This window comes from Amblyomma americanum, chromosome 10 (genome assembly GCF_052857255.1).
Source record: "Amblyomma americanum isolate KBUSLIRL-KWMA chromosome 10, ASM5285725v1, whole genome shotgun sequence".
Classification (NCBI taxonomy): domain Eukaryota; kingdom Metazoa; phylum Arthropoda; class Arachnida; order Ixodida; family Ixodidae; genus Amblyomma; species Amblyomma americanum.
Genome location: NC_135506.1, coordinates 18559971 through 18585694, shown reverse-complemented (window position 1 = coordinate 18585694; position 25724 = coordinate 18559971). Strand labels below are relative to the sequence as shown.

The window sequence follows — 25724 nt, the reverse complement described above, 5'->3', positions numbered from 1 at the left end:
TCGTATTACTCATGGAGTTCATCATCATCATCAGCCTGACTACCTCCACTGCGGGACAAAGGCCGCTCCCGTTAGTTTCCGCTTACCCTCTCCTGTGCCCACTGCGGCTACCGTATTCTCACAGACTTCTTAATCTCATCTGCCTACCTACCTTTTTGCCGCCCCCTGCTACGCTTGCCTTCTCTTGGAATCAACTCCGGTTATCTTGCCTTCGCATTACATTATCTGCCCAAGGCCATTTAATGGCTATAGGATGTCACTAACCCGCGATTGTTCCCTCACCCACCCTGCCCGCTTCCTGTCCCTTAGCATTACAATATCTATCATTTTCCTTTCCATATCTACTGCGTTGGCCTCAGTTTAAGTTGAACCCTTTTCTTTATCCTCCACGTTTATGCCCCATAGGTGAGTACCGGTAAGATACATCTCTTATGTACTTTTATCATGAGGGATGTTGGTGAACTGCCATTCACGATCTGAGAGAACCTGCCAAACATGCTGCAAGCCATTCTTATTCTTCTAGTTATTTCACTCTCATGATCCCGATCTCCGGACACTACCTGCACTAAGTAGACGCATCCCCATAACACTTCAAGCATCTCACTAACACTACTAAACTGCTGTTCCCTTCCGAGACTGTCGAACATTACTTCGATTTTCTGTATATTAATTTTTAAACCCACCAAACTGTTCTGCCTGTCTACCTCATTGATCATGCTTTGCAATTAATTCCGTGAGTGACTTAGCAAGGCAATTTCACCAGCAAATCGCAGATTACTAAGCTATTCTCCTTTAACTCTTATTATCCCCAACTGTTCCCAAGTCAGGCCGCTGAATACCTTCTGTAAACAGGCGATGAGTAGTTGTAGTATTGGCGCGATCGATCATGTCTCCGTGGAGCCTGACAGCCATCCTCATTGGAATTTTATTGCTAACTTTGTGGAGGGCTATGGTAGCTGTGCAGCCGTTATAGATACCTTCCAGTAAAGGCTCATCTACACTCTGATTCCGCAATGCCTGAATGACCGCTATTGTTTAGACTGAGTCAGTGCTTTCTCGTAATCTATGAGGGCTTTATATAGGGGTTGATTATATTGTATGGATTTTTCTATCACCTGCTTGATGTCTGAATATGGTCCATTGTCGAGTATTTTTTTACGAAAGCCTGCCTAATCATTTGGTTGATTGAAGTCTAACGTTGTCTTGATTATTAGCGATTACCTTAGGAAGTACAGCAAGCTGATAGGATTCCAAAACTCCAAATGTTTCCAAAATTTCTTAGCTGATTTTCTATCTGTTTCGTTTACTTTTGACCACCAGTGGGCCCCCTTGCAAGCACACCGTTGGCGACGCTAGTGCAATGGCACAGCCGAGAGCTAAGCAGACACGCTCTGAATGTGTTACGTAACTTACGTGCTTGTGTAGCGACGTCATGTCGTCTACTAGTACCGTCCTATTGACATGTAAAGGACCCTTTTTTTAATGTCTTTCCCTACAACTTCGTTGGTCTCCTCATTCAGTTAACCAACGAAAAGGCGAAATTCCAAGCGAAAAAACAAAAACTGAAACCGAAAGCAATGCCAATGACCCATGCCACCTAGGCTTCAACTTCGGTGTGGCTTCGGCTGCGAACGCAATGCTGGCTGTGGCTTCGAACAGTTTTGTTTTAGGCTTTCCGTTTCCGGTTTGTCGTTTTTTTTTTTTTGGTACAAAGAAGTAGTTTGCGACTGCTGTTTTCCTGTCCCGAGTTGATGTGGTTGAAACTTCTCATATACAATGGAGGTGAGCACTTTACCGCTATATTTCTATACCTCTTTTGCGAAGCTTTAGTCTTATTCTTACTGTACCGGCATGCTGGCCTGACGTGTGAAGGCTTACGTGAGAATCGTCTAGTGACGGACAGGTCCATTGACAATCGCTTGTTACTTTGGGATGCCTTGTCATTGAGGATCGCTCGGCCGCTTACATTTAGTTCATTCTGACCTTGCGTCTTGAAGTGTTGTTTGATGTGTTAGAAGGAGCACGCTTCATTTTAGTGCAGAGCGTTTTCAGCTCCTAAGCCCGTGTTGTCCTCCCGACATCTTTAGAGCGCTGCTGCGGATAAATCGATTGCCGTGCTCGCACACTCTGGTCCAATACTTTTTGTGACTCATTTCGTTGTTGCATCTCAAATTCAGGTACGCAACTGTTATTTTCAGCAGTCTGGGGATACGCCAGATCTGGAGTTTGTTTATGATGACGCCGACACACACGAAAATGAGATCGCAGGTAAGTCGACCGCCTGCCTTGCGCTCCCCGAGTCGCCGACCGCGGGTTTTAATTTCGGTTTTCCTTTCGCAGAACTTTACACGTACACGGAAGAAACCGAATTCTTCCAAAATAAGAAGGCGTTCGAAGACACTATGAAAGAGTACGGTAAGTAAGCAGAGCTGCATCCGCGTTTCGTTAATCATAAAGGCATCATTTGCGCTCTCATTGTTTAAGCGTGCTTTCTTCTTTCTTGTTCCGCTATTTAGTGAAAACGAGCTAACGAGGAATCACACCTTTCCGTATCTCTTTTTGTGAACAATCACTCACAACATTGAATGTTGTCAGATCGAGACAACATTGAATGTTGTTGAATTTTTGAATGTCATTCGAAAATGTCCCTGGCATACCAGTAATAAATGCTTCTAGTGATAATTATTGCGCCCTTTGGTTGTAGCCAAGTTTTTGGCACGTGTTTTACTGCATATACTAGGATTTTCAGACAAAACAGCGTTGTGGCTGTCATACATAGTGGCCATTTAGCGTGTTAAAGCAGTGTTGATTCTAATTGATATCATTGACTTTTAGTCAACGCCAGAAACGTTAACCATTTTTGGTGTCTCCATGGCATTGCTGCTCTGTTCTTGTAGGTCACCGTCAGTGTTTCATGTCATCATTTCAGGGTTCGAACCAAAATGGCACACACTGAGCGAAACGGCTCGACAAGACGTCGCACTGCGACTGATGGACGGTGTGGAAGTCAGCCCCCGTGGCGCACGAATGCTGGCCGTGCGCTCTGTCCTCTACATCATGCAGGGGGCATTTGGCGAGTGCACCACACTCGAAGAACAGCCGCAGAGGGCACGAAGCAATGTTTTCCTCCTCTACCGACATGGATTCTTTCATGTGTTTCTTCAGCTGCTCAACATGGAGATTGAGTGAGTTGAAGTGATTGCATTTAACATTAATTCATTAACGTTTTTCATTAACCTTAAACGTTAAATGGTTAATGGTTATTGCTTTACCATGGCACATTTGTGACGGATACCTCTCCAGTATATAAGCTCATGAAAGCTCTGCAGTACACAAGGTCACAAAGGCTCTACAGTATATATGCTCACATAAACTCTGCAGACTAAGTTCACGAAGGGCTGCTAAACCCAGAAACTTCTCTAAGGTAATGTTCCACTATAATTCTGATACGAAAAACATTATCAGTATGTCGAGCCTTATGAAGTCATTTTCCCAGTTGAAAAAGACAGGAAATGTCAAAAACACGAATGGAACCAATTGGAAAGCAATCTAAACTGCTAGCATTCCAATTGCTTCGAGATCAATTTTGAAAGTTTCAGATAATCTTTCTTGATTGTGTTTGTACCTCTCTCTCCCATTGTGATTTAAATATTTCCAAGAAAATGGTCAAAACACTAATAAAGCAGGAAAACATGGAACCAAAACCGAAAATGACTAAACAGCTTACTGAGTTTTGGCCAGCACATGATGTCACGCGACACCAAAAATGACATTGCAGATCACGCCACGAAACTGCTCATGTGCGCATCAAACAGCTAAACTGGCGACTGAAAATGATAACTTCAGTCATTATTTGTCTGAAATGGGCTAATACGGGTTCAAAAATTTTTTTTCTTCGCCAAACACAGGGAAAATATCGACACACATGCAGCTTGCGACGTGATACAGGCCAGGTTGCCCTTAGAAAGCAATCTGACTGGGACCAAGAAAGGGGAAATTTTTTAATTGATTTTCCCTGGAACACAATGTTGCCCAGCTACAAAATTTGGTGTAAATGATAAGAAGACTGAGGAGAACCTACAGTAGAAGTTTCAGTAAAATGTGTGCACATCCATAAGACCCCGAAGTGTCTGACTGTGATGTCGAATTTGCATTCGTCTGGCACAGAGGGCTGCAGTTATTCTGAGGGAAACAAAGATTACTGCATGGCACAGTAATGATTAATTTTAGGCTTAAATATTGAGCAAAGATGTTTCGTTTGTTTCGTGAAAAATTATGTGTGACTACATTTGCTTTGTGTGCGTGTGCATGCAAGCGTGCTGTAGCTATCCACTGTGGTAACGCTTGGCTTGGCTTGTGTTCAGAAATAGCAGTGCTGCCACGTCTGCCCTAAGGAAGCCAGCCGTGTCATTGGGCGACAGCACGGACTTGAGGGCGATCCTGAGCGTCCTGTACATATTCGTCGAGGTGATGCGTGTCTCCTCGGAGACTGACACCGACGACATGAAGCGAGATCGCACAGCTTTCGCCGCTGAACTGGGTAAGTGGATTTTCAGCGACGGTTAGTTTCGTCCTGATATAAAATACCAAGCCGCCTACTGAATCACCAAATGAGCCCCACATGCTGACATGACGGATGGCACGAGCAACATGCAATGTCTATGCTCGGTTAGCCTTGCATAGTGGAAATGATACTATTTGTTCAGTGTTTTAAATTTAGACACAGCTTTGGCATCAGTTTGGAGAGTCGAGTTCACAGCTATGTGGACTACACACTGTGCTTCCTCAAGCTGTCAAGAATAGGCAGTTGCGTTAGTTGCTGGTGGTTTGATGCATCTGGCATGCCATGCAGCACACAGGGACAGCAGCTATCTCTGTTAACACATGGAGGGAATATTGTGTGAGACTTTTAATGGCTGCCATGTATATTGCATTCAACTCAGCCGTACACTGGTGCAATGTAACATGCCCATTGGTTCTCAAAGAAATTTGAGCACCGTATTTACTCGCATATTAATTACATCTCTTTCCTAGAAAATCAGTGGTAAAATGTTGAGAAAAAATTTTAAGCAGTAAAAATTGGACAGAAAATTGGCAACTTCAATAAATACTTCATCTCGTATGACTCACCTTCGATATAAAACAAAATGCTCTCTTCAGCGTAGTTTCTGTGTTCAAGGGTATAGTCCACAACTTGTGTCTTAACTGACAAATCGGAGACTGTTTTGCGAAGAGAGAACAACTCGTAACACAAGCGACGGCATTAAGCACGAGGGCCAATTGCAACAAGTTACTATTTCTGCGATCCTCGTTACGGCAGATCGAGCTGAGAAACCCTCTGTGACCAGTCGCGATTTCGCTTGGTTCTCAGATTTTATGCACAGCATTTTTATTGACTGTTTGTCCAGTCTTGAAATTTGACACATGGCACTTTATAATACTGCGTAGTTGTTTCGGTGTTCACAGAAGTGCGCCATCTAGCATTTACTATGAGCAGCAATAGACTGTGTGCAAAAAGAATATGGTGTGTTCATTACGCGAGGGAAAAAGATTGCACCTTTTGACAACCAAAGTGATTAATGCATTCATTATGCAAGCATGTTCATAATGCGAGTAAATAGGGTATTTATAGAAGACAGGTGTCTGTCAAAGCCCTTGTGTGAAGGAGTTTGCAAAAAGTGGGTTCAAATGCTTTTGGTTCTCTGTGTCCAATCAGGAACTGCTTCTTGTAGCAGCGAACAAGTTGCAATCAGGCGTGTGCCACTTGCTGTTATGAAAAAGATGGAATCACGTTCAAACGCTTCGCTATTTTGAGTTTGTCAGCCTCGGTAAAGGCAGATGGAGGATAATGTTTGGAATGCTTGCAAAACGTAGCGCATTGTCAGGTATACAGAGTGCCCTTTCTTTGCCTGTGTCCTGTGCAGCACAACCACTCCTGGGTGAAGAGCTGCTGGCCATCACCCTGTTCCAGATGATCATCAGATTCTGCAGTGGTGCCACGCCCCACTTCCCGATCAAGAAAGTCCTGCTGTTGCTCTGGAAGACCATTCTGGTCCGCACTTGCCTCCTCCTCCTCCTCCTCCTCTCTTCCGCGTTAGCCTCGTCTATGAAGCTGTCCAGGTTGAAAGGACCACTACTAAAAAATCCACACATTTTCTGCTCACAATCAGAATGGGAGCTGAGAGTCTCTTCTTACCACATCCACTGCTTTTCAGGCATGCTCTTTGTTACACGCTTTGTTTCAGCTAAAGGAGGCATTGTCTCCAGTAAAGATCCTTAATTTAAAACCCTTTTTTTCGTAGCTGGCACAGTTTCTTCTTCGTGAATGACAGCAGCCGGTCTGGAGTGAGGCCTTTTAAGGTTAAAATAGATGTGAAGGACGGGGTTTGTTTGGTCTTGGGGGATGAGTAGGGGCCAGCAAGAGAGATAAAAATCCGATATCAGTGGTTCTTGATTCTTGGGTCCACGTTGCCTGGGTTGGGGAGGGTTAATATGATGGTGTCTGCTTTTTTTAAAGAAGAAAAGCACACTGAGTGCAGTCTGCTGTGTTTCCCAGTCTATCAGCACAACTGATGTTATTGTCTGTGGCATTCTCATAACAGCATGGATGAGCAAGTTCTCAGTGTGTGTTATTTTGATAGCTGTTCCACAAAATATTGCTAGTGTGTCGAGCATCATCATCCTTACCAGGGCCTGTGTGATCGCCGAGTGTTTCTTCAAAATGTTTCTAGTATGTAAAGAGCTGTGTAGATTCGGATGTCCCTGTAGTGTCTGGGACTCCCACAGCTGGCAGCGGCGCGGGAGTCTTGTGGTCTGGAGACGAGGGAGGAGGAGCCGGATTGAGGTGTTCTCTTGTGCGCTGAAACTGTTGACCCTCTTCCGTTTTGACGATGTAGGCACGAGGAGTCTCAGCCCGCTGTACGACCGTGACAGGGGACCATGATCTTGAGGGCACATTGTACATAGTTGCGGTCGAGCCAGTGCGAAGCTCTGGAAGAGGCCGTGTACCTCTGTTGTAGAAGCAGCGTTGCTTGCTCCTGATGTCTTCTAGCCTTCGTCGCACGGTCTTGGGTGGCACTGTTTGTGGCTGTAGGTGGCTAGTTGGTACAGGAAGCAGCGTTCTTGTCTGTCGGCCCATGAGCCTCTGCACAGGGGACTTCAGAGAAGAGTCCCGAGGTGAATTTCGACACTCAAGCAATGCGGCACAAAACTCAGTGCTACCGAAACGGAACCGCCTTAACAGCTTCTTAGCTTCCTGTACTGCTCTTTCTGCCATTCCATTCGAGCGGGGATAGTACGGACTAGACCGGACGTGTTGCAGGCCAATCTTATCGGCGTAATCCTTGAACTGTTGGCTACTGAAGGGTGGTCCGTTGTCTGTGCAAAGTCGCCTTGGGAAGCCATGTGTTGCGAAGATGTCATTGCATGCTGCAATAACCTTGTTGGCTGACGGCGCTTGCACAAGCCTGATTTCAAAAAAGAAAGAGTAGAAGTCAACAACGACTAAGTACTCGGCACCGTTGTGATGACAAATATCAGCTCCTACTGACTCCCAGGGCAGAGTTGGTATCTCGTGACTTAACAGCGGTAGTCGCGCATTTCTTGATTTGTACTTTTGGCATGTTTGACAGCGTTGAGCGACTTCCTCAATATCGCTATTTATACTTGGCCAGAAGACAACGGTTCGGGCGCGTGCCTTCATTTTTTCTGCTCCTGTGTGCGCGGCATGAAGAGAAGCCAGTACCTCACTGCGCAGTCTGGCAGGAATGATAAGGCGATTGCTCCGGAACACAAGGCCGGAATCAGTATGCAGCTCGTCGCGGAAGCTCCAGTAGCTGCGTAGCTCGGTAGGGACGTCAGCCTTGTCAATGGGCCACGCTGTGCTTGCATACTGGCGAAGTTTCACCATGCTTGGGTCACGGTCCGTCTCCCGCAGAACTTGCTCCAGGCGCCTGTCTGAAGCTTGAAGACAAGCGATAGTGTTAACGTGGAAATGCGCGCAATGTTCTACGAGCTGTGCTTTATTAGGAAAACGTGATAACGCGTCAGCGATGAACAGTTGTTTTCCCGGAGTATACTTGACGTTTATATGGTATTTTTGTAGGTTTAGACGCATACGCTGCAGGCGGAGAGGGCACTGGCATAATGGCTTCTGGAAAATCATTTTGAGCGGCTTGTGATCAGATTCCACAATGACTTCTGGCTGCCCGAAAATGTAGTCCTTGAATTTTTCACAGCCGTGGACGATTGCTAGCATCTCTTTCTCTATCTGCGCGTACCTTTGCTGTGCTTCTGTCAGCGAGCGAGATGAGTAAGCTAAGGGGTGTCCATCCTGCATTATCACAGCGCCAATTCCGTTTTGGCTGGCGTCTACAGATAGGGTGATTGGTTTGCCCTTCTGGTAATATGCCAATATGGGAGCCGTTGCTAGTGCTTCGCGCAGTGCTTCAAAGCTTTTTTGATGTCTGTCTTCCCAAACCCATGCAGCATTCTTTTTTAAAAGTTCTCGGAGTGATGCTGTGAGCGTTGACATATTAGGAATGAAGCGGGAAACGAAGTTCACCATACCCAAGAATGTCTGTAGCTCTTTCCGGTTGCAAGGGGCCTGCACGTGGAAAATATCTTCCAGTCTCCCTGGATCCAGGCTCAACCCGTCGCGCGTCAACACGTGGCCTAGGTACTTGACGGATTCCTGCAAGAAGTTACACTTTGTTTTGTTCAATTTCAAGTTGTGCTCCTGACATCTTGTCAGCACATTGACAAGATTTGCGTCATGCTCTTCTTTAGTGCGACCCCAGACTAGAATGTCGTCCATTACGACTGCTGTGCCAGTGAGACCTTCTAATACTTTGTGCATGGCGCGCTGAAATATTTCGGGAGCCGAAGAAATGCCGAAAGGCATACGTAGGAACCTGTAACGACCGTACGGAGTGCTCATTGTGCAAATTCTGGAGCTTTCCTCATCCAGTTTTATCTGCCAAAATCCCGTAGCGGCATCCAAAGTCGAAAAGTATTGTGCTCCACACAGAGACGGTGCAATGTCTTCTAGCGTTGGCATAGGATAATGTTCCCTCAGCAGCGCTTTGTTCAAATCAGATGGATCGAGACATATGCGTACCTTGTCGTTCTTTATGACGGTAACCATGTGGCTGGACCACTCGGTTGGCTCGGTCACCTTGGAAACTACTCCGGCTGCTTCCATGCGGTCCAGTTCCGCTTTTACTCTGTCCTCGAGTGCGAACGGAATCCGGCGTTCTGCTTTGACCACTCCTTGGGAACCTGGCTTGAGCTTCAAGTGGTAGACGACACCCTTGAGCTCGCCTAATCCGGAGAAGACGTCTTCATACGGCTTGACTACGTCGTACAGCTCTTGGTGCTCCAGGGAAGCAATTCGGCGAATCAAGCCTAGCTTCTCGGCAACTGAGCCGCTAAGAGTCACGGGTATGTCGTCTTCCATTACGAAGAATGTCGTTTCAAATGTTCCCTCGGGTCCGGTCACATGAAGGTGACTACGTTTCGTTGCTTTTTTCTGAAAGCCAAAAAATGTGTTCAGCACGACAGCGCAGTTTTCGGGTTGCTTTTGAGTTATCTTCTGCAGCTGGCTGCGTGATATGACCGAGCAATTGGCTCCTGTATCAAGCTTGCAGGCAACGGGCGTTTCTTCTATTTTCACGATTGCAGTCCAGCGGTCGTCTTTCTTGCTGCTTGGCGATAAAGTTTGCAACCAGAAATTATCTGCCTGTCCGTCTGAATTCGCTTCCAGTGACGCCACTTTTTGCTCTTTCACGCAGAGGTTAGCGCTCTTCGTTTTGCACGCAGCTGCAAAATGATTTCTTTTGCCACATTTTAAGCACGTGCGTCCCTTTGCAGGGCATGTTTCACTGTTGTGAACACGAGCACATTTGTTACAGCGACTTTTCATTTGGAGGACCGCATTGACGTCCACTTGACAGTTCTTGCTGGAGTGTATTTCTTCACTTTGCTCTTTGCCGTGTTCCCGAGCTCGACACATTTCAACAGTTTTGGCCAAGGAAGCATTTTCAGAAAGAAGCGTTTCTTGAAGCTTCTTGTCTCATTCCCAGAATGATTCTGCTTCTTAGCATGCGTTCTTCCAGCTCACCGAATTCACAGCTTTTTGCTAGTACACGCAGCTCCGTTAACCAATCGTTAAAATGTTCGTCTTCCTTCTGGTCACGCTTTCCAAATCGAAACTCGTGATAAGCTAGGTTTAGTGCTGGTTTGTAGAACGCTTCAAACTTTCGCTTCAGTACAGCAATGTCGCTTTTATCCTCTCCAGCATCAAATACGAAAGTGCTGTACGTTTTGCGTGCGTCTTCTCCAATACTGATGAGAAAAGTGGCTGCCTGTACCTCTTTCGGTTGTTGGTCCAGGTAGGTTGCAGTTGAGAAGAGCTCGAACTCTTGCTTCCATGCTTCCCAGCTATGCCAGACATCTCCCGTTGTATCCAGGGCCTTCGGTGGTGGCAGCAGCGAAGTGACGGGGGCGGCAGGCTGGGCGCGGTGCTGCTTGGCGTCTGTCATGGCTCTGGTCCGATGAAATTACCCGGGCCTCCCGGATTGCCGTGCTTCTGCCGTCGGTTACGTTGCCCGGTTGCGTTGCGCGATCGCTAACCGGCCACTTCTGACACCATGTGGACACGACGAAGCATGGTGCATGAATGACGCTTTATTGAAGAAGGCGAGCGGTTATATAGGCAAGCGGTTAGATAACAGAAATGGGGGCTGCTTCTGTCCGGCTAGGCGCGTGTGCATGACTTGCACTACGTCACAAAAATATTGCTAGTGTGTCGAGCATCATCATCCTTACCAGGGCCTGTGTGATCGCCGAGTGTTTCTTCAAAATGTTTCTAGTATGTAAAGAAATAGAAGAAAAAAAAGGCGTTTTTTTCACAATAAGGCTAGTTGGTGTGGCACAGCAAAGAAATACAGCGCAGGAGAGGCAGGACACATGTCTCTCACTTTGTCCTGTCTCTTCCGAGCTGTCTCACTTTGCTGTGTACACAGGTATTTTTTCATCTTTCATCCATGAAATGCTGTACTCATGACTGGGATATGAACTCGTGACCTCGTGGTTGGCCGCAGAGCGTGGTAGTTTCTGGAAGTTGTACTTGTGTGTAGTTGTTTAGTTTGACCCATCAGCTCTGACATTGCTCTTCGACATGTTACTGTGCACATTTTTCAGGTTTCCCTAGGCGGGACGCCGCAGCTGCGCACACTCAAGGCGCAGTACCGGGCGGCTCACCAGCTGCCTCCTGCGCCCGAGGACACAGTGGAGGTGGCACGCACCATGCGTGCTTCCTCGCCCCCAACCTCGGCTGCCGACCTCATCGAGGCCCAGCAGCAGCGCAAAACCAACCGTCCTTTCAAGCGGGTCAGTCAGGACTAGCATGAGACTAGCACCTTTACCCTCCCAGTCTTGCATCAAGATTATCAGAGACTAGAAGCCTCATCTCATTGCTTCGCTGGGACTAGCTCAGGACTAGCACAGTTCTATCGGTTTTTTGTAATGATTAGCACCCTTATCTCAGAGTTTCATCAGGTGTAGCACCATTATGTTGATGTGTCGTTCCTGCCATCTATGCCAATTTCCTCCTAGCAGCATGTTTGACAACTAGCTCACATGGGGCCTGTGCTTTGGTGCTGAAATCTTGTTTATGAAAGAAAGCACAGACTGTTAATGAAAACCCACCTACACATGCAGCCTTTCCCACTTCTAAACCCACCTCGCCCGCAACGATTATGTTTTCACATACACAAAGGGATGCGCATGCTGATGTTTGGCTGCTATCATAAATTTGACAGTATGGGCTCAAACAGCATGATTGTTCATATTTTGTTTCTTCTTCATTCTTCCTGATAGTACTAAACAGCAGTTAACCTATATGAATGGTAAAGCGCTGAGAGATGAGTTGATATTTTTGTGTTTTTTTTCATCATATTCATCGTGTTCTTTTGTCTCTTGTACAGCCAATGTTCTTTGTCTGCATCCTATGACATGTGGCCCTTGCTTGTCTCGTTTTGCTTATAGTTTCCCGTATGCAAAACCCATCAGGGTGGCCTAATGTTGTGATAAGGGATAATGGTGATGAATGATATTTTCTTGTCCTGAGGTACGTTTTTCTAGCTTCACATTTTTCTTCCATGCTTCCGCTTTGTGATTAGCAGCATGAAGTTCGAGTCAGAACTTATTGCACGTTGTGTTCGGGTCGTTTTCTTCAAAGGTTGTACTGACTTATGGAACAGCGCATGGTTTCTGAACATCAGTGATATTAAAAGGCTAGTAGAATTTTTTAGAAGGTGTGTTTGTACTGATAGTACAACTGTACAATTAGTATAGTTAGTACTACTAGTTCTAAGTACCAATAGCAGCTGCAGTAGCAATAGGACTGGTACAAGAGTAGTAGAAGTGCTGTATCACTCACAGTACTATCCAACCTAAAACAATATGTCCAAAAACTGAGGGACCTTCAGTTGGAAGGCACTAAAGGTTAAGTTTGTAAATATTGATACGTGGCGGCCAGCCGAAGGAAGAGGCGCTATGATCGACTGCAATGAGGTGATTTATAGGCCGCTGGCCTAGCGCGAGCGCTCCTGCCCACTCCACTGCACAGTTCGTCTTCTTTGTCACACTACCCGGGGCCACCGAGCGATTGTCCCGATCGGTGACAAAGAGACTCGCGAAGTGGTTGCGGGCTTAAGAGGATGGTTGGACAGGAACGAGAAAGTGGTGAGGTGCTGCCTGCCACGATGAATGAGATGGCTGAATGATTCCTGGTCTGCGTAGCTTCCGGGCCACAGGTTGCCAGGATCCGTTGGTCGAGGCTCCAGGACGCGCCAAACGGCGTGGCAGGGGAACGGTGTCTTCAGATGTAAGCGGCGCCTCGGGTAGGTCAGGTCCTTGCGTCGGGTTCAGTTCATCGTGTTGAATGGTCTGGGCCTCCGGAGGACGGGGGGAGTAACAACGGCGAAGTCAGTTCGGGTTTGAAAGGCTGGGGCACGGCCAAGTGATGCAGTCCAAGAACTCACAGCCAATGACCATGGCTGACGCAGGACGCCGAAGCTCCACGACCAGGATGTCCATGATACCCCGCACCTCCACCAAATGTTGCGTGGCAGCCAGCCGAAGACAGAGACTCGATGATAGATGGCAATGAGGTGATTTAATGGCCGCTGGCCTAGCGCGAGCGCTCCTGCCTGCACCACTGCACAGTTCTTCGGCTGCTTCATCGCAATATTCTTGCTATTTCCTGTGAAAGGACAAGTGTTGTGCGAAACAGAACCCGCAAATAAATGCTGCCTGCCTGGTCCTTCCCAGCAGCAAAGCCTGGTGAAGCAGAGCAGCATGGATGACTTCCAAGACCTGGAGGGAGAGTCTGGTGCCGATGAAGAGCTCAGGGACATGGAGGAGCGCCAGAGCATGTCCATGGTGAGCGTGGCGCTCCTGTTTTTTTTTTTTTTTTTTTTTTTTTTTACAGCAATAGCCGTTAACGGGACAGGCCTCAATTTCCACGACATTGGCGTGGACATCCTCATTGAGCCCTGTCATCTAAAGTTCGCACTAAATTCTTTACACAAAAGATTAAGCGATATAGCTGGAACTTGGATCGTATTACATGAATGCCCACTTCAATTTTTTTACAGGTCGGCAGGTACCGTACGTGAATGCCATAAGTTCTGTTTGGAGAACCTAAGAAAATACCATTTTGCATTATTTTTGTGTCCAACACATTTCCTTTCACTCTAGCTTACCTTTAGGAAAAGAATGCAGTTCTAGACTATTAATACGTCTTCAGGACTCAAGAAGAGGGAAAGGTTCCAAAGAAATTGCAATTTTTTCTAAAACTGACGGTAATTTTCAACCTCGTGTTTGGCGCATGAAGCCATGGCGGCTTATGTGCCACAAAACCGACAAACCCAAGCCATTTCTTTCCCCAAGGACACCTCGGCCCCTGGCTTGCCCGAGGACCCTGAAGCTGCCGCAGCCGCTCTGCGGCCGTCCACCCCCGCGCCGGGACCTGCGGAAGGCAGAAGTGGGGAGCCACAGTCAGCCGATTTGACTGACGCTCCCCGGGAACCGCCTTTGTCACGGGACGAGACCGGTGGCTTCAGTTCGGTGCTCTCGGAGGCCAATGCGGCTCTGGGGCTGCCCTGGGTGCCCAAAGTGCGCCCCAAGGACATCAAGGAGTTCCTGGATGCGACGCGCCTCAAGTTTGTCGGGTACCAGCTGCCCAATGACCAGACCTCCTTGGCTGGCCTGCCGGAACCCATCCATGAGGGGTTGCGTGTACTGAAACAGGTGCGACATTGCCAAGTGCATAACATGTGCAATTGTGTTTTACAGCAAGAGATTCATCTACGGCTTTCCTTGAATAAGCGTCACGGCAGATGTCCCTGCTAAAAATATAAGTGGGTAAGGTACGCGAGGCATGGCAAGATGTTGCGATAGTAGCCTACTACAGCATCTGTGCTTGCTTTACACTGCAGGGAGTGTTGCGTTTAATGCCAGCGGCGAAGCGCTGGTATCATGCCTAGGGTAATCGCATTTTCGAGAATTTTAAAGCCTGATATGTATGACTATTACTAACGACTCGCTACAAATCTCTAATTGCAACCAGGTGTGTATTTGTAGTGGTTAAAAAGTTAATTATCGGAAATTAGTTTACCGGCTAACTAGTTAACCTTATTCCCCTGTTTTCTGATGTCCGCCGGCACTGATAGTATTCTGCCGCAGAAGCAGTCTTCATAACTCAAAAAGGCCATTTTTAAAAATTAGCGATCACCTTTTGTGAAACACTTGGTATCATTTGTTCATGTTTACTTATCAATTTTCCGCTGTGTCAAGGTGGATTTGGCAGCAAAGACTGTGTATTTCTGTTTTTCTGTTCTCTTTTTAACAGCACATGTACACATCATTGGCTGAGGTGCAGATGAAAAAGGAAGAAGACATCGCAAAACATCCACTGTCAATGGTGAGCTGATAATCTAGTTGTTGCACCATCCGAAAGACAAAAAGATGTGGTCGTATTTTTCTTTTTCGAGCTGAATTTCTTTTTGGTTTTTAGAAGGAGCACGAGATTCCGGCCACGCCAACCGAAATTCTGTACCAGGCCATGCTGCCCAGCATGCCTCAGTACATGGTGAGTTTCAAGACTGCTGTTGAGTTCTGAATTGCGGTCGTATAGTTGTAAAATGATAGATTCTAATCCACAGATATGGTTCACAATTTGAACATGGTTAAAGAGAAGGCGCTGAAGTGGGGCAGTGGTTATGGTGCTCTGCTGCTTACACGAAAGATGCGGGGTCAATCCCGGCTGCGGCAGTCTCATATCGATGGAGGCAAAACGTTAGACATCCGTGCGATGTCAGTGCATGTTAATAAACCCCCAGTGGTCGAAATTATCCAGAGCCCTCCACTACAGCATCCCTCATAGCCTGAGTCACTTTGGGACTTCAAACCCAATAAACCAACCAACAATTCCAGAGCAAAAAAACACGCAACCAAGCATTTGGTATTCCTGCCCTTTAATTAAATCTCCTCTGGTATTTTACCAGAGTACTGTTTATTACTGAGTTCTCTGCTTGTCTCAATTACAGTATAATGAAGGTTTATGGTACTGTGGCAGTGGATTGTAATTTAAATTTCAGTGCTCATTCTGTATTTCACTGCCCTGCTCCTGCAGGGGAACGTTTTTTAATCCCGGTTTGCTGTGACATTCTTAAAAAGGGAGCATTGCAGAGGTCACCCAGCATTGATGTGCCATCTTTACTTGTCCAGATTGCGCTGCTGAAGATTCTGCTGGCCGCTGCACCAACTTCCAAGGCCAAGACTGAATCCGTGAACATCATGGCTGACGTACTACCCGAGGAAATGCCGTGAGGATTATCATGATTGCTTTGGGGATATTTGCAAGGTCATCTGCCCAGGATAAAGATGTTTGCTAGCTGCTCGACTCCCTTAACAATTTCAGGCGCCATTTATCATTTCGGTTCAAAACAAATATTTGTTTTTCCTAAATGTAATATATCCAGGTGTCAAGAAAGCCCATTCGTTGGCTTTCCAATTCCAGTGGTCAATTTCTTTACATCCATGTACAAAATTATTTATCAACTACTCTATCAGTATAGTTGGAACCTGTAGTAACTAAAGATCATGATTTGCAAAAATGAAAACCCAGGAAGCGGAGAAATCATTTTCTTTTTGAAGATGCCCATGACGCTGTAAATTCAAAAAGGAAAAAAGAAATTGACATAGTCATGGAAAAAATCCTTCTACTAGAAAATGACGCAGGACATGCTGCCAGTGCACCGTTTTGAGCAGGGTTATTTGCTGTGTTCACTAGTTGGCATAAAAAAAGCACCCTATATGCCATATCAGAGATGCTAAATTCACCTGAAACAAGGGAATCGGGGCTAGGTAGATCATATTCTCTGAAAAAGCTCCAAGTTTGCAATGTGCGCAGTTGTGTACAAAGCTCCTTAAAAGGTCAGGGGTTCCCAAACTAGGAATCGGAACCTAGTTTACCGATTTCTACTAAGTGGTAAGTCAGTTACAAAACAGTCCCGTGATGCCTGTTTTGGTTCACTGCTTAACTAAAGATAAGATAAAGGTCGCTTAGTCTGGCCTTGTTGAGCCGTATGTGCATCTATTAATGAGGGAGTGTGTGTAATTTGGCCAGAATGAAGCAGATGGGGTCTACTGCACAATGCTACGTCACGTACCATTTGATTCATAATGACACAAAAAAACATAGTGGGCAAAATGAACGGGGACAGGCAAAAGAGAATATAAGCGAACACAGCTTATCAGATCAAAATTGTTCTCAAAATTTCTAACGATGCAGCCAGCATCATCGCCAGCCAGTTATGGTCAAGGATTCAAGTCACATGGTAACTAGCGCTAAAGACAAGGACTGACGAGAGACTGACACCACGTCCGCCGTCCCTCTTCAGTCCTTGTCTTTAGCGCTAGTTACCGTGTGCTTTGAATCTGAAGATCACCAACCAGCCCAGCTTTCCGCATTAAGGGGGGACACTGGTCTTTGGGACCAAAAAATGACCCAAAAATCAATTTTTTTTTTAAATGACATTTTTGGAGCCTATAGCTATTATTCTTCAACTCTACCAGTTTTCTCCTCCAGGAAATTTGTATTTTGACCGTAACATTAAATTTAGATCACTGTGTGGGCTCAATTTGTGCAGGAGCAGGCGATTTAACACCATTCAAATTTTGGACACCTGGCTGTCTTAGTACATCAATATCTCAACACCTAGGGCAGATAGACATGTCATATTGTTTTTCAAGGGAAGCTGAAGGCCCAATGTATGCAATAATCGAAGCACAATTGTTCAATCACGCTTCAAGAGTTTATAATTTTGCAAAGTATGCATGATATTCACACTTTGAATGCTGCTATTCTAAGTGCTGTAAAATTACTAATGAGGGTAAAATGAAAAAACTGCTTCGATTATTGCACTCTTCACTCACCATACTATGTAGCCATGGGTTAAAAATTATTTTTTTTTAGCCATTTTTTTGTACCGAGGTGCTAATAAATGACTAATTAATTTTAATTATCTTAGGAACTAACGAGTTAGTTTAAAAAGCAATTCGATATTTGAAATCAGTATAAAAAACTGAGCAAGTTGATACAGTTTCATTAGGATTGGACTAAACATAAGGAAAACGGGTCTAAGACCAGTGTCCCCCCTTCAGTGGCCAAGGACACATTCAAGAATTTCTTGGCAGGAAAGCCTCTCATACTTCTAGCTTATGTGCTCTCCGTGACTGTAAAGTAAGGCGTTTGTTTTGTTGTGTTTGACTAAGCTTTGGTTGCTTGGTGTTCTCCGTCAGCGTGACTGTCCTGCAGTCAATGAAGCTGGGCATCGACGTGAACCGTCACAAGGAGATCATCATCAAGGCCATCTCGGCCGTGCTGCTGCTCCTGCTCAAGCACTTCAAGATCAACCACGTGCTCCAGTTTGAGTACATGGGCCAGCAGCTCATGTTTGCCAACTGCATTCCCCTGGTGCTGAAATTCTTCAACCAGAACATCAACTCCTACATTGCGGCAAAGAACACGTGAGTGAGAGCCCATTTTCGCTTTCTCGGCGTGGTGTGCTAACTTCGTCTCTGAGCTTCTTAGCTTATTCATAGGCATTCTGAAGTGCTGGCCACAAACACCTAAGTCATCTCGCAAGGAATTGATGCCTGTCTCACATAGTCTCACTTATCTCGGTGGACACCCGGACCACGCCAGTAAGGGGAGGAAAATGAAATGAAAATTGGTTTAAAGAAAAGGAAATAAGGAAAGTTGGTTTTAAGAAAAAAAAATTACACCTGTCTCAAATATCTTGGTGGACATGGAATGGCAACCATGCTAATAGCATGCTGTAAGGGAAGGAAAATGAAAGTTAAGAAAAGGAAATGACAAAAGCCTGTCTCACTGCCTCCCTCACATTATGCCAGTTCCTTTTCCCAAAAAAAAAAACAATTTCTTTTTCAATTTGGCTTTCTGAAATTATCTGCAGGGTTTGTGGTCGTTTGGAACTGGATTTGCTTCCATATCTCCGCATGTAACGAGCAATAATACAATTGTAAATATTACTGCAGCTATATTAAATATATACTGTCTTGTGTGAGGGCCCTGAATGTCGTTTTGAAGAAAGCAAGATGTTTAAAAAAAAAGAAAATGCCTACTACTGTGTGTGTGTCAGTATGGCTATCTATGGAAACCGCCAGTCGCTCGACCACAAATGTAGCCAGGGAGATGCAGCTTTTCGCTTTCGGCCAGGGTTAACCAGAGCTAAGCCACCAGCAATTTTTTTGTTATTGCAGGAAAAAAAAAAAAGGGTGGCAGTGCTATCCAACACAAGCAGAGGTAACCGTGCTGCTTGTACAGTTGCACCCAGCCATTTAGTGTCAGGAATTTAACTGGCTTTTTATGTGGTTTTGTGTACATTCCTGTGTGTTGCAATTGCAGAGCTTCAGATAAATTAGCAGGAGCCTTCATGTATGGGTGCAATGCATGTGCAGCTTACTTTGACACAGCAGGGAGGACCTAATTATTATTGAACCACTAATTGAGCCCTGGTTATGATGTGTGTTCATGGACATCAGCTGCAGTAACCACGGATAATTTCTATTGGGCAGAGCAAAAGGGGCTCCAGTTTATCTGTGTGTTTGCAAACTTGGAAGCCGAGACAATTCATCAGCACTTGCTTTCTGCTCCCGACCCCTCTTCCTTTAAACAGGATATCCGTGATTGACTTTGCGGCATGTGTAATCGGGGAGCAGCCAGAGCTGACTGCAGAGACACTGGTTCGTATGCACCCATTGCTATCTCACTTGGTACAAACCTAGTATTATTACGAGTTGCATGTGAGAGAAACTGATATCATGCTGTGACATCACATTTCTTTGTAGCACTACTAACCATGAGGAGCATGAGCATACGGGTGTCGTGGGTAAAAGTAATCAGCGTTTCACAAAAGACGGATCGTCCCACATAAGTGGAGCCACTTGAGAGCTGTTTCTGAAAGCAAGAGTTTAAAAGGCAGCTAATTAGATTTCATTAACCAGGGAGATTAAAAAACTACTGCAGACTAGGTGCAGTGGCTTCCAGCAGCACTCTGTTGGTTTCACTGCCGTGGGGTGGTATAGCTTTTTGAAAACCTTGGATATTGTTAAGCTTGGACACCCTGTATATGCGGTGTGCCTTTCAAATTTTGTAAAACAACGCTTTTTTCGTATGATACTGGCAGAGTCGCAAAGGCATGGTGCAGGGCTCATGTTGTGCAGTTGTTCAGATGTTTATAGACATTGAGAAAACCCTCTGTTCTGAACTGGATTCAGTGGCGGAAGCTCAAAAGCAGTCCTACCTTTGCTGTTACAGTCTTGATGGTGCGATAACCTTTGAAACGCACTTTGCTATCGCGAAGAGTGCAAATATTCACTCATCCTGAGCAAGCATTCTGGAATTGATGGATTTACTGCGTCAGCTGCAATCTGAAGTGCAAGCTGGACCACTCGACTCCAGGCTGCTGTTGCAGGATACACAAAAGCTGTAGTGTGAAAGATTTCAAAGCCCGCATCCAATTTATGAATTTTTAAACTGTGGCTTCCTGCTTGGCCGGTTTTCTGCAGGAGATTGGTGAGCAGCAGCCATACTGTTGGCGCAATGTCTTCTCCTGCATCAACCTTCTGCGAGTGCTCAACAAGCTGACCAAGTGGAAGCACTCGCGGATCATGGTCAGTCACCAGACACATCTCTCGGACATTGCTGACTGTTAATGCCGTGCATATTGATTTTGTCGCCTATGTGGCCCGAAGTTAAGTTAGAGGGACGCCGAGTACAACTCCAACTAATTTTTGTTCTTAGAAAAAAAAAATTTATTGTAAGGCTGTTTGTTTCTCTGCTGTTGTTTGTTGATCATCAAATGACGAATTTATTGCTGAGAAAATCGAATTTAAAAAATTTCCCTGGATGGTTATGCTACTTAGTAATGCGAACTTCGAGCGCAAGTGTTTGGACAACGGGCACTCGGAGACTCAACACGCAGTGGCAGATGGTGGCGGCACTTGGCCTCGGCTTCAACCAAGTGCACAGCGACATGAATTCATAATTTGTTGCTACCGCCATGGAGCCTGTGCTCGGGTGGCACTTTTCCCAGCAGCTGCTGCAGAAGGAGCAGTGCGACTGCTCTCGCCCGCTAGTCCCCCTCCTCCACTTTCCTCCTCATTCTTTGTCATACCTTCCTCCGCTTTCCTTCTTGTGATCCTACCTTACCCTTATCTTTCACTTTCCGCTATCACCGTACTTTCATCCTCCACTTTGCTTCTCGTTTGCTCTGCCAGTTACGATGATGAGGCACACCGCTCAACCCCAGGAATGAAGTTTCTTTAGAGCTGCTCTCTAAAATGGAACAATATTTTCATGCCACTAGATTCAAACTTGTGATGTTGTGGCCAAAACGTGCTTTGTGACCATCAACTGAATGTGTGGCTTAGCCTCAGTGATCAGCAACCGAAAATCAGTGTTGACCGAGCAGTTTGCTTGTTGGACTTCATTTTTTGCCTACAGCTTGTTGTTTGCATTGTTTGGCCTTTTCTAGCATATAAATTTGTTTTCAGTGAAAGTAACAACCTCGTCATCGGAACGCTGTAATGTGTATATAGTATTGATGCAGGCAAACTTCACGATGTCTCAGTGTCTCTAATTGACTTGGGTGGGGCTTGTGTTTTTAAACAGTGAGAAACGTGGCAGTGTCACTTCTTGGCAAGATATTGACAGACTAGACATTGAGACATGATGAGATTTGTGGTTGAGACATACTACTTTCAGCACTGATTACACATCACATGGGCGTTAACTAAAATGTCGAGGGCAGATTGATAGAACTATTCCAAAGGATAATCCTTTCTACGCACGCAAACAGTTGGCCTTTCTGCCAGATTTGATTTTTTTCAACATTTGCCAAATGGAGAGCCTGTTAAATACTCTAAGGAATCGTTCGAGTGCCATTCAAGCGCTACTTTTGAGGCCAAACTTTGAAGGTTGTCGTCACATCCAATTGACCACATGGATTCCTTTACTTTCCTGTTGTATGCGCTTGGATGACCTGCATCGTGTTTAGCTATCCTTGTGCATCATTCAGTATTATTAGCAAACTCTGAAAACAGGGGTGACCCTGTGCTCATCCCAGTTTTGTTTTATTCACCACGCACGCATTGTCTAACACATACAAGCACAGAGCAAGCCCTAATTCTTTAGTCAGTGCTTCATTCTGTCCCTTATTTTCTCACGTCGCATCTCACCATCGTGCATCGCACAAACTACCCAATGCGTATTTCGGGAACATTGCTGAAGTAGACGTTGCAGTCAACTTTCACATTGAAAACACCACCCCGATGTGTCCTGTTGCCACTGCGCAGATGCTGGTGGTGTTCAAGTCGGCGCCCATCCTGAAGCGGGCGCTGAAGGTGCGCCACGCCACGCTGCAGCTGTACGTGCTCAAGCTGCTCAAGATGCAGACCAAGTATCTGGGCCGCCAGTGGCGCAAGTCCAACATGAAGACCATGTCGGCCATCTACCAGAAGGTCAGGCACCGCCTCAACGACGACTGGGCTTATGGAAATGACCTCGACGCGCGCCCATGGGACTTCCAGGCCGAGGAGTTCTCGCTGCAGGCGAGCATCAACAGCTTCCACAGCCGCCGCTACGACAAGCCTTCCTCCTCCTCCCAGCAGCAGCAGCAGCAGCAACAGGACCTCATCGCCGACTTCCAGCCGGTGGACAACAGCTTCCTCTCGGTGTTGGGGCGAGAGGTGGAGCTCAGCCCGGAGTTCAAGCTCCACTACCAGCAGTGGCTGCAGGGCGACGTGTTCCGCACCAACGTCGACTGGGACCTGCTGCTCTGCCCGGGATACCTCTGAGGCACTCTCCCCCTCTCCTTCTTCCTCCTCTCTGCTCATCCTTGGATGCTGCCTCATTAGTCATTCCCCTCCGTTGAGAGCCAAAGCATGCCTGCTGGCACCGTCCGTTGCTGTACTACTAATGCGAACTTAAGTGTTCCACGCAATTTGGCATACGTCGCCATCTTTTATCGAGAGCCGCATTTTGGGGGCAAAATGAAATGTAGGTGGTGAAATGAAAACTTAGATGTGTTTCGATGTATGTGCATGCCCCGTGGCTCAGTAGTCCGCAGTCCGAAAAAAATGACAGAAACAATTTGGGTGCTTAACCTTGCATTAAGGCAGCAGTTTTGAAAGGAGTGCCGTTAGTTTCAGTAATGCTTCGATATGTCAGTGTGATTCACTCCTGCATCTGACATTGCAGCCTGGTCTAAAACAAATGCACGATGTGAATGTTGTCTGAAATGTCGTCACTGTAAGCGCAGCACAGTCCTTCACAGATTTGTTTAGTGATGCTTTGCTTTTACGGATACGAAAAATCTCGGCTTTTTTTTTTTATATAGTACCATACTAGTGCTGGTTGTGGCTGCCTATAGTTTATGGTCGTAGCAAAAGCTAGAGGTTATTAATTTGGACGCGGAGCTAACAAGGGAGCGGCTGTAAGGGCCATAGTGTCTCTCAAAATTCAGGTATACCTAGAGGGAAAAGTGGTGCTGTGGCCGTTCAGTCATCATGGAGAGAGGCAGGAATGCTGGGAAATAGACACTCTGTACCTGGCTTGTCTAGTGTCTGACAGAAAATATGGATTTAACCGTAACAGTGAGACTTTTCTCTAGGCAGACCTCCAAGAAGTGCCTATAATTTCCATGCCTGTCATCCCTCGAGCTAATTTCAAGTAACAATGATTGGCAATACCGGTAGTAATGCGATGGATTATAAAATGACCAGAATAGAGGCTAGTAGCCAGACTGCTTCCCGGTTCTAGCAGCCTGCCGACGGATGGCAGAATGCAGCTTGCATTGGTGCATCTATTTATTATGTGTTACCTTTTACTTTTCTTATTCAGTGACAAAGGGTAGCCCTGCAAATGTTGGCACAAATTCAAACCTGTCAAACAGAGGCGTACTGTTAGGCTTGTTAGTGCTTGGAGACAAAGACGAGACGGAAGAAAAGACGTCACCACTGCACAGTGCTGGTGTCCTTCCTTCCGTCTTGCCTTCGTCCCTAAACACAGTTAACGCCGGTGTATACGGTCTAACGCGGGCAATTTTTGTGTTCCCAGTAGGGCCTAATTAATAGAGATCTGTAGCAACGGTTATAAAGCCTGTTTTAAAACTAGTAGCCCGTGAAGAAAACTTGCCCACAGCACGATTTGCAGTAAGCATTGTAAATGCACTTATCTGGCGATCACTGGCTGGTCACTTTGGCAGAAACCTTGTAGCAAAAAACTGTTCTCGGGAACACGGAGTGCACATGCCAAATGTTTGCTTTTCATTTGTCGTGAAATAGCTGCTGTGCATGCGTTGTCTCTGGGCCAGTGTTTGTCCATTGCACTGTGCCCATGCGTGATGCAGTGTTTGACTCTCCTAGCAAATCTGAAATCTGGCGGGAAACTCAAGTGAGCACTTTTGTTTGCATGCGTAAAATCCAAAAACACGGCAGTTGCACATATTTAGGCTTAGAGCACAGCCTTTGAGAAGCAGTGAACGTAACTGTGCCAGACCATTGCTGTTTGGGTGCTGAACCTGAATCCCCTTGTGTGGTGGCATCGTCTTGCTGGATGAAGCCCCTCCGGTGAAAGACACTGCTGGTGGCTGCTTGTGTTGTTCGCAGCCAGTACTTGGGTTGCTTTTGTGTCTGGCAGAAACCCATGCCTGCCGTAGACGGTCCCCAAAGCCCTATACACACACTGCCCGATAATGCGAGCCTCTCCCCACCAGCGAGGAGAGGAGTACCACCGAGAAAGAAGAAAAGATACCATGGGATGTCGAGAACAACTTCCATAAGCACACTGTGCAGGGGTCGTGCTTTCAACACATTTTTTTTTTTTAGCCCAGAGCAAGGCATTACGGATGGAAGGGAAAAAAAAACTCCCCTTTAGCACAACTGCAAGGCAGCCATTTGTTACACAACCGAGGACCCACTCGAGGTGGGTGTACTACTGGCTACACCTGTTGGTGGAAAGTACAAGCTTTTATAGCTTTTTTTATCACATCGGTGCACCTGCATGTGATCCAAAACGCAAATTACTTTTGCGGTAAAAAATCAGATTTTAGCAAGTGCATAGTTCTCTTTGGATCCTTCAGATGTCGCCAGTATGCAAATGGCATGCTAAAAACTTAGTCCTTCACACTAAAAGTAGTAGAGGACAATCGTTCAACCAACCAAGAATTGATGGGGAGTACATGGATCTCTTGCAACTATTTTTTTTTTTTTACAAACTTTGTTGAGTTCTTGTGCTAAGGCATGTTGAACTCGCCTGACCAAGCAAGGCATCAGCACAATTCATTTTGGAATGTTTCATTCATCAGCAGTGGCAGTGATTCATCAGTCAACACATATCACTGCCCATGCTTAATCGGTAGTTTCATTTGTGCCAAAATTCCTCTTTCAACCTTTGCAAACAGGGAAAAAAGTGTATGCAGAAGGCAAATCTCATATATTATTACTAATTTATTAGCCATTATATGCCATATAATCTTGTGCAAGGGTCACACCCAGTTTTAGCTAGATAACAGAGAAAACATTTTTTTTTATTTGTGCAAGTCACACGGAAATTCGCAACCAAATTTTGCAACAAAAAAAAAGTGTGGCCTTCAAGAGTTTTCACAGCATATGACGATGTAAATTGGCCCAGAGAAGCTGATGGTATGCAGTTCCAAGGGCAGACAAGGCAATTTCCATGATCTGTGTACTTTCCAGCCACACGGGCAGTTCCTGTGCTGCCAGATTCCCTGCAATGTTCTTTGTGTGAAACTAGATTGAGGCACTCACTACAATTCTGTGCCGGGGTGGAATTTCCATTTTCAGTGTTTCAATGCACATGGCATTCTTCACAGCCGGTGACATTTAAACTTGCAATAGAGGCAGACGAAGAATGCAGTACTTCACTATGTTTATCGTAGGATGATGCCAGAGATATGTTTGCCTTTGCTCGATGCAGATTCTGTACATAGATCTCCGTTGTGTGTGAACTAAATGTAAAGAATGCAACAACTCCACTGTTGTCTCAAGAGCCAATAAACGGTGCTTACACGATCAAAATGGCTTCCTATGTTTGTCTTTCCCAAAAC

General features: G+C 45.8%; 1 protein-coding gene across 8 annotated transcripts; it reads left to right on the top strand.

Moving 5' to 3' along the window:
- The first annotated feature begins 1683 nt into the window (after positions 1 to 1683).
- Positions 1684 to 25695, top strand: Strip (striatin interacting protein). 8 transcript variants are annotated; one of them, XR_013309318.1, is made up of 17 exons: positions 1684 to 1782; positions 2202 to 2268; positions 2341 to 2415; positions 2930 to 3185; positions 4365 to 4540; positions 5925 to 6052; positions 11203 to 11391; positions 13339 to 13446; positions 13957 to 14316; positions 14918 to 14989; positions 15083 to 15157; positions 15796 to 15893; positions 17872 to 18099; positions 19272 to 19338; positions 20164 to 20268; positions 21952 to 24482; positions 24533 to 25695. XR_013309318.1 is itself a non-coding variant. In XM_077640686.1 (16 exons), exons 1-16 carry the CDS (start codon positions 1777 to 1779, stop codon positions 22450 to 22452), a joined length of 2511 nt encoding a protein of 836 aa, XP_077496812.1. In that variant the 5' UTR covers positions 1684 to 1776; the 3' UTR covers positions 22453 to 25695. The 8 variants fall into 8 exon arrangements, 6 of the variants coding, with proteins under 6 accessions (XP_077496812.1, XP_077496807.1, XP_077496808.1 ...); XR_013309316.1 differs by having other exon boundaries at positions 1689 to 1782; positions 2178 to 2268; XM_077640686.1 differs by having other exon boundaries at positions 21952 to 25695.
- Positions 25696 to 25724: the final 29 nt, after the last annotated feature.

Bases quoted from the DNA above. Each gene is read 5' to 3' on its own strand.
- Strip (XM_077640681.1), top strand. The intron at 6,053-11,202 runs GTCCGCACTTGC...CACATTTTTCAG, and splicing joins TGCTCTGGAAGACCATTCTG to GTTTCCCTAGGCGGGACGCC. The intron at 15,894-17,871 runs GTGAGGATTATC...GTTCTCCGTCAG, and splicing joins GTACTACCCGAGGAAATGCC to CGTGACTGTCCTGCAGTCAA.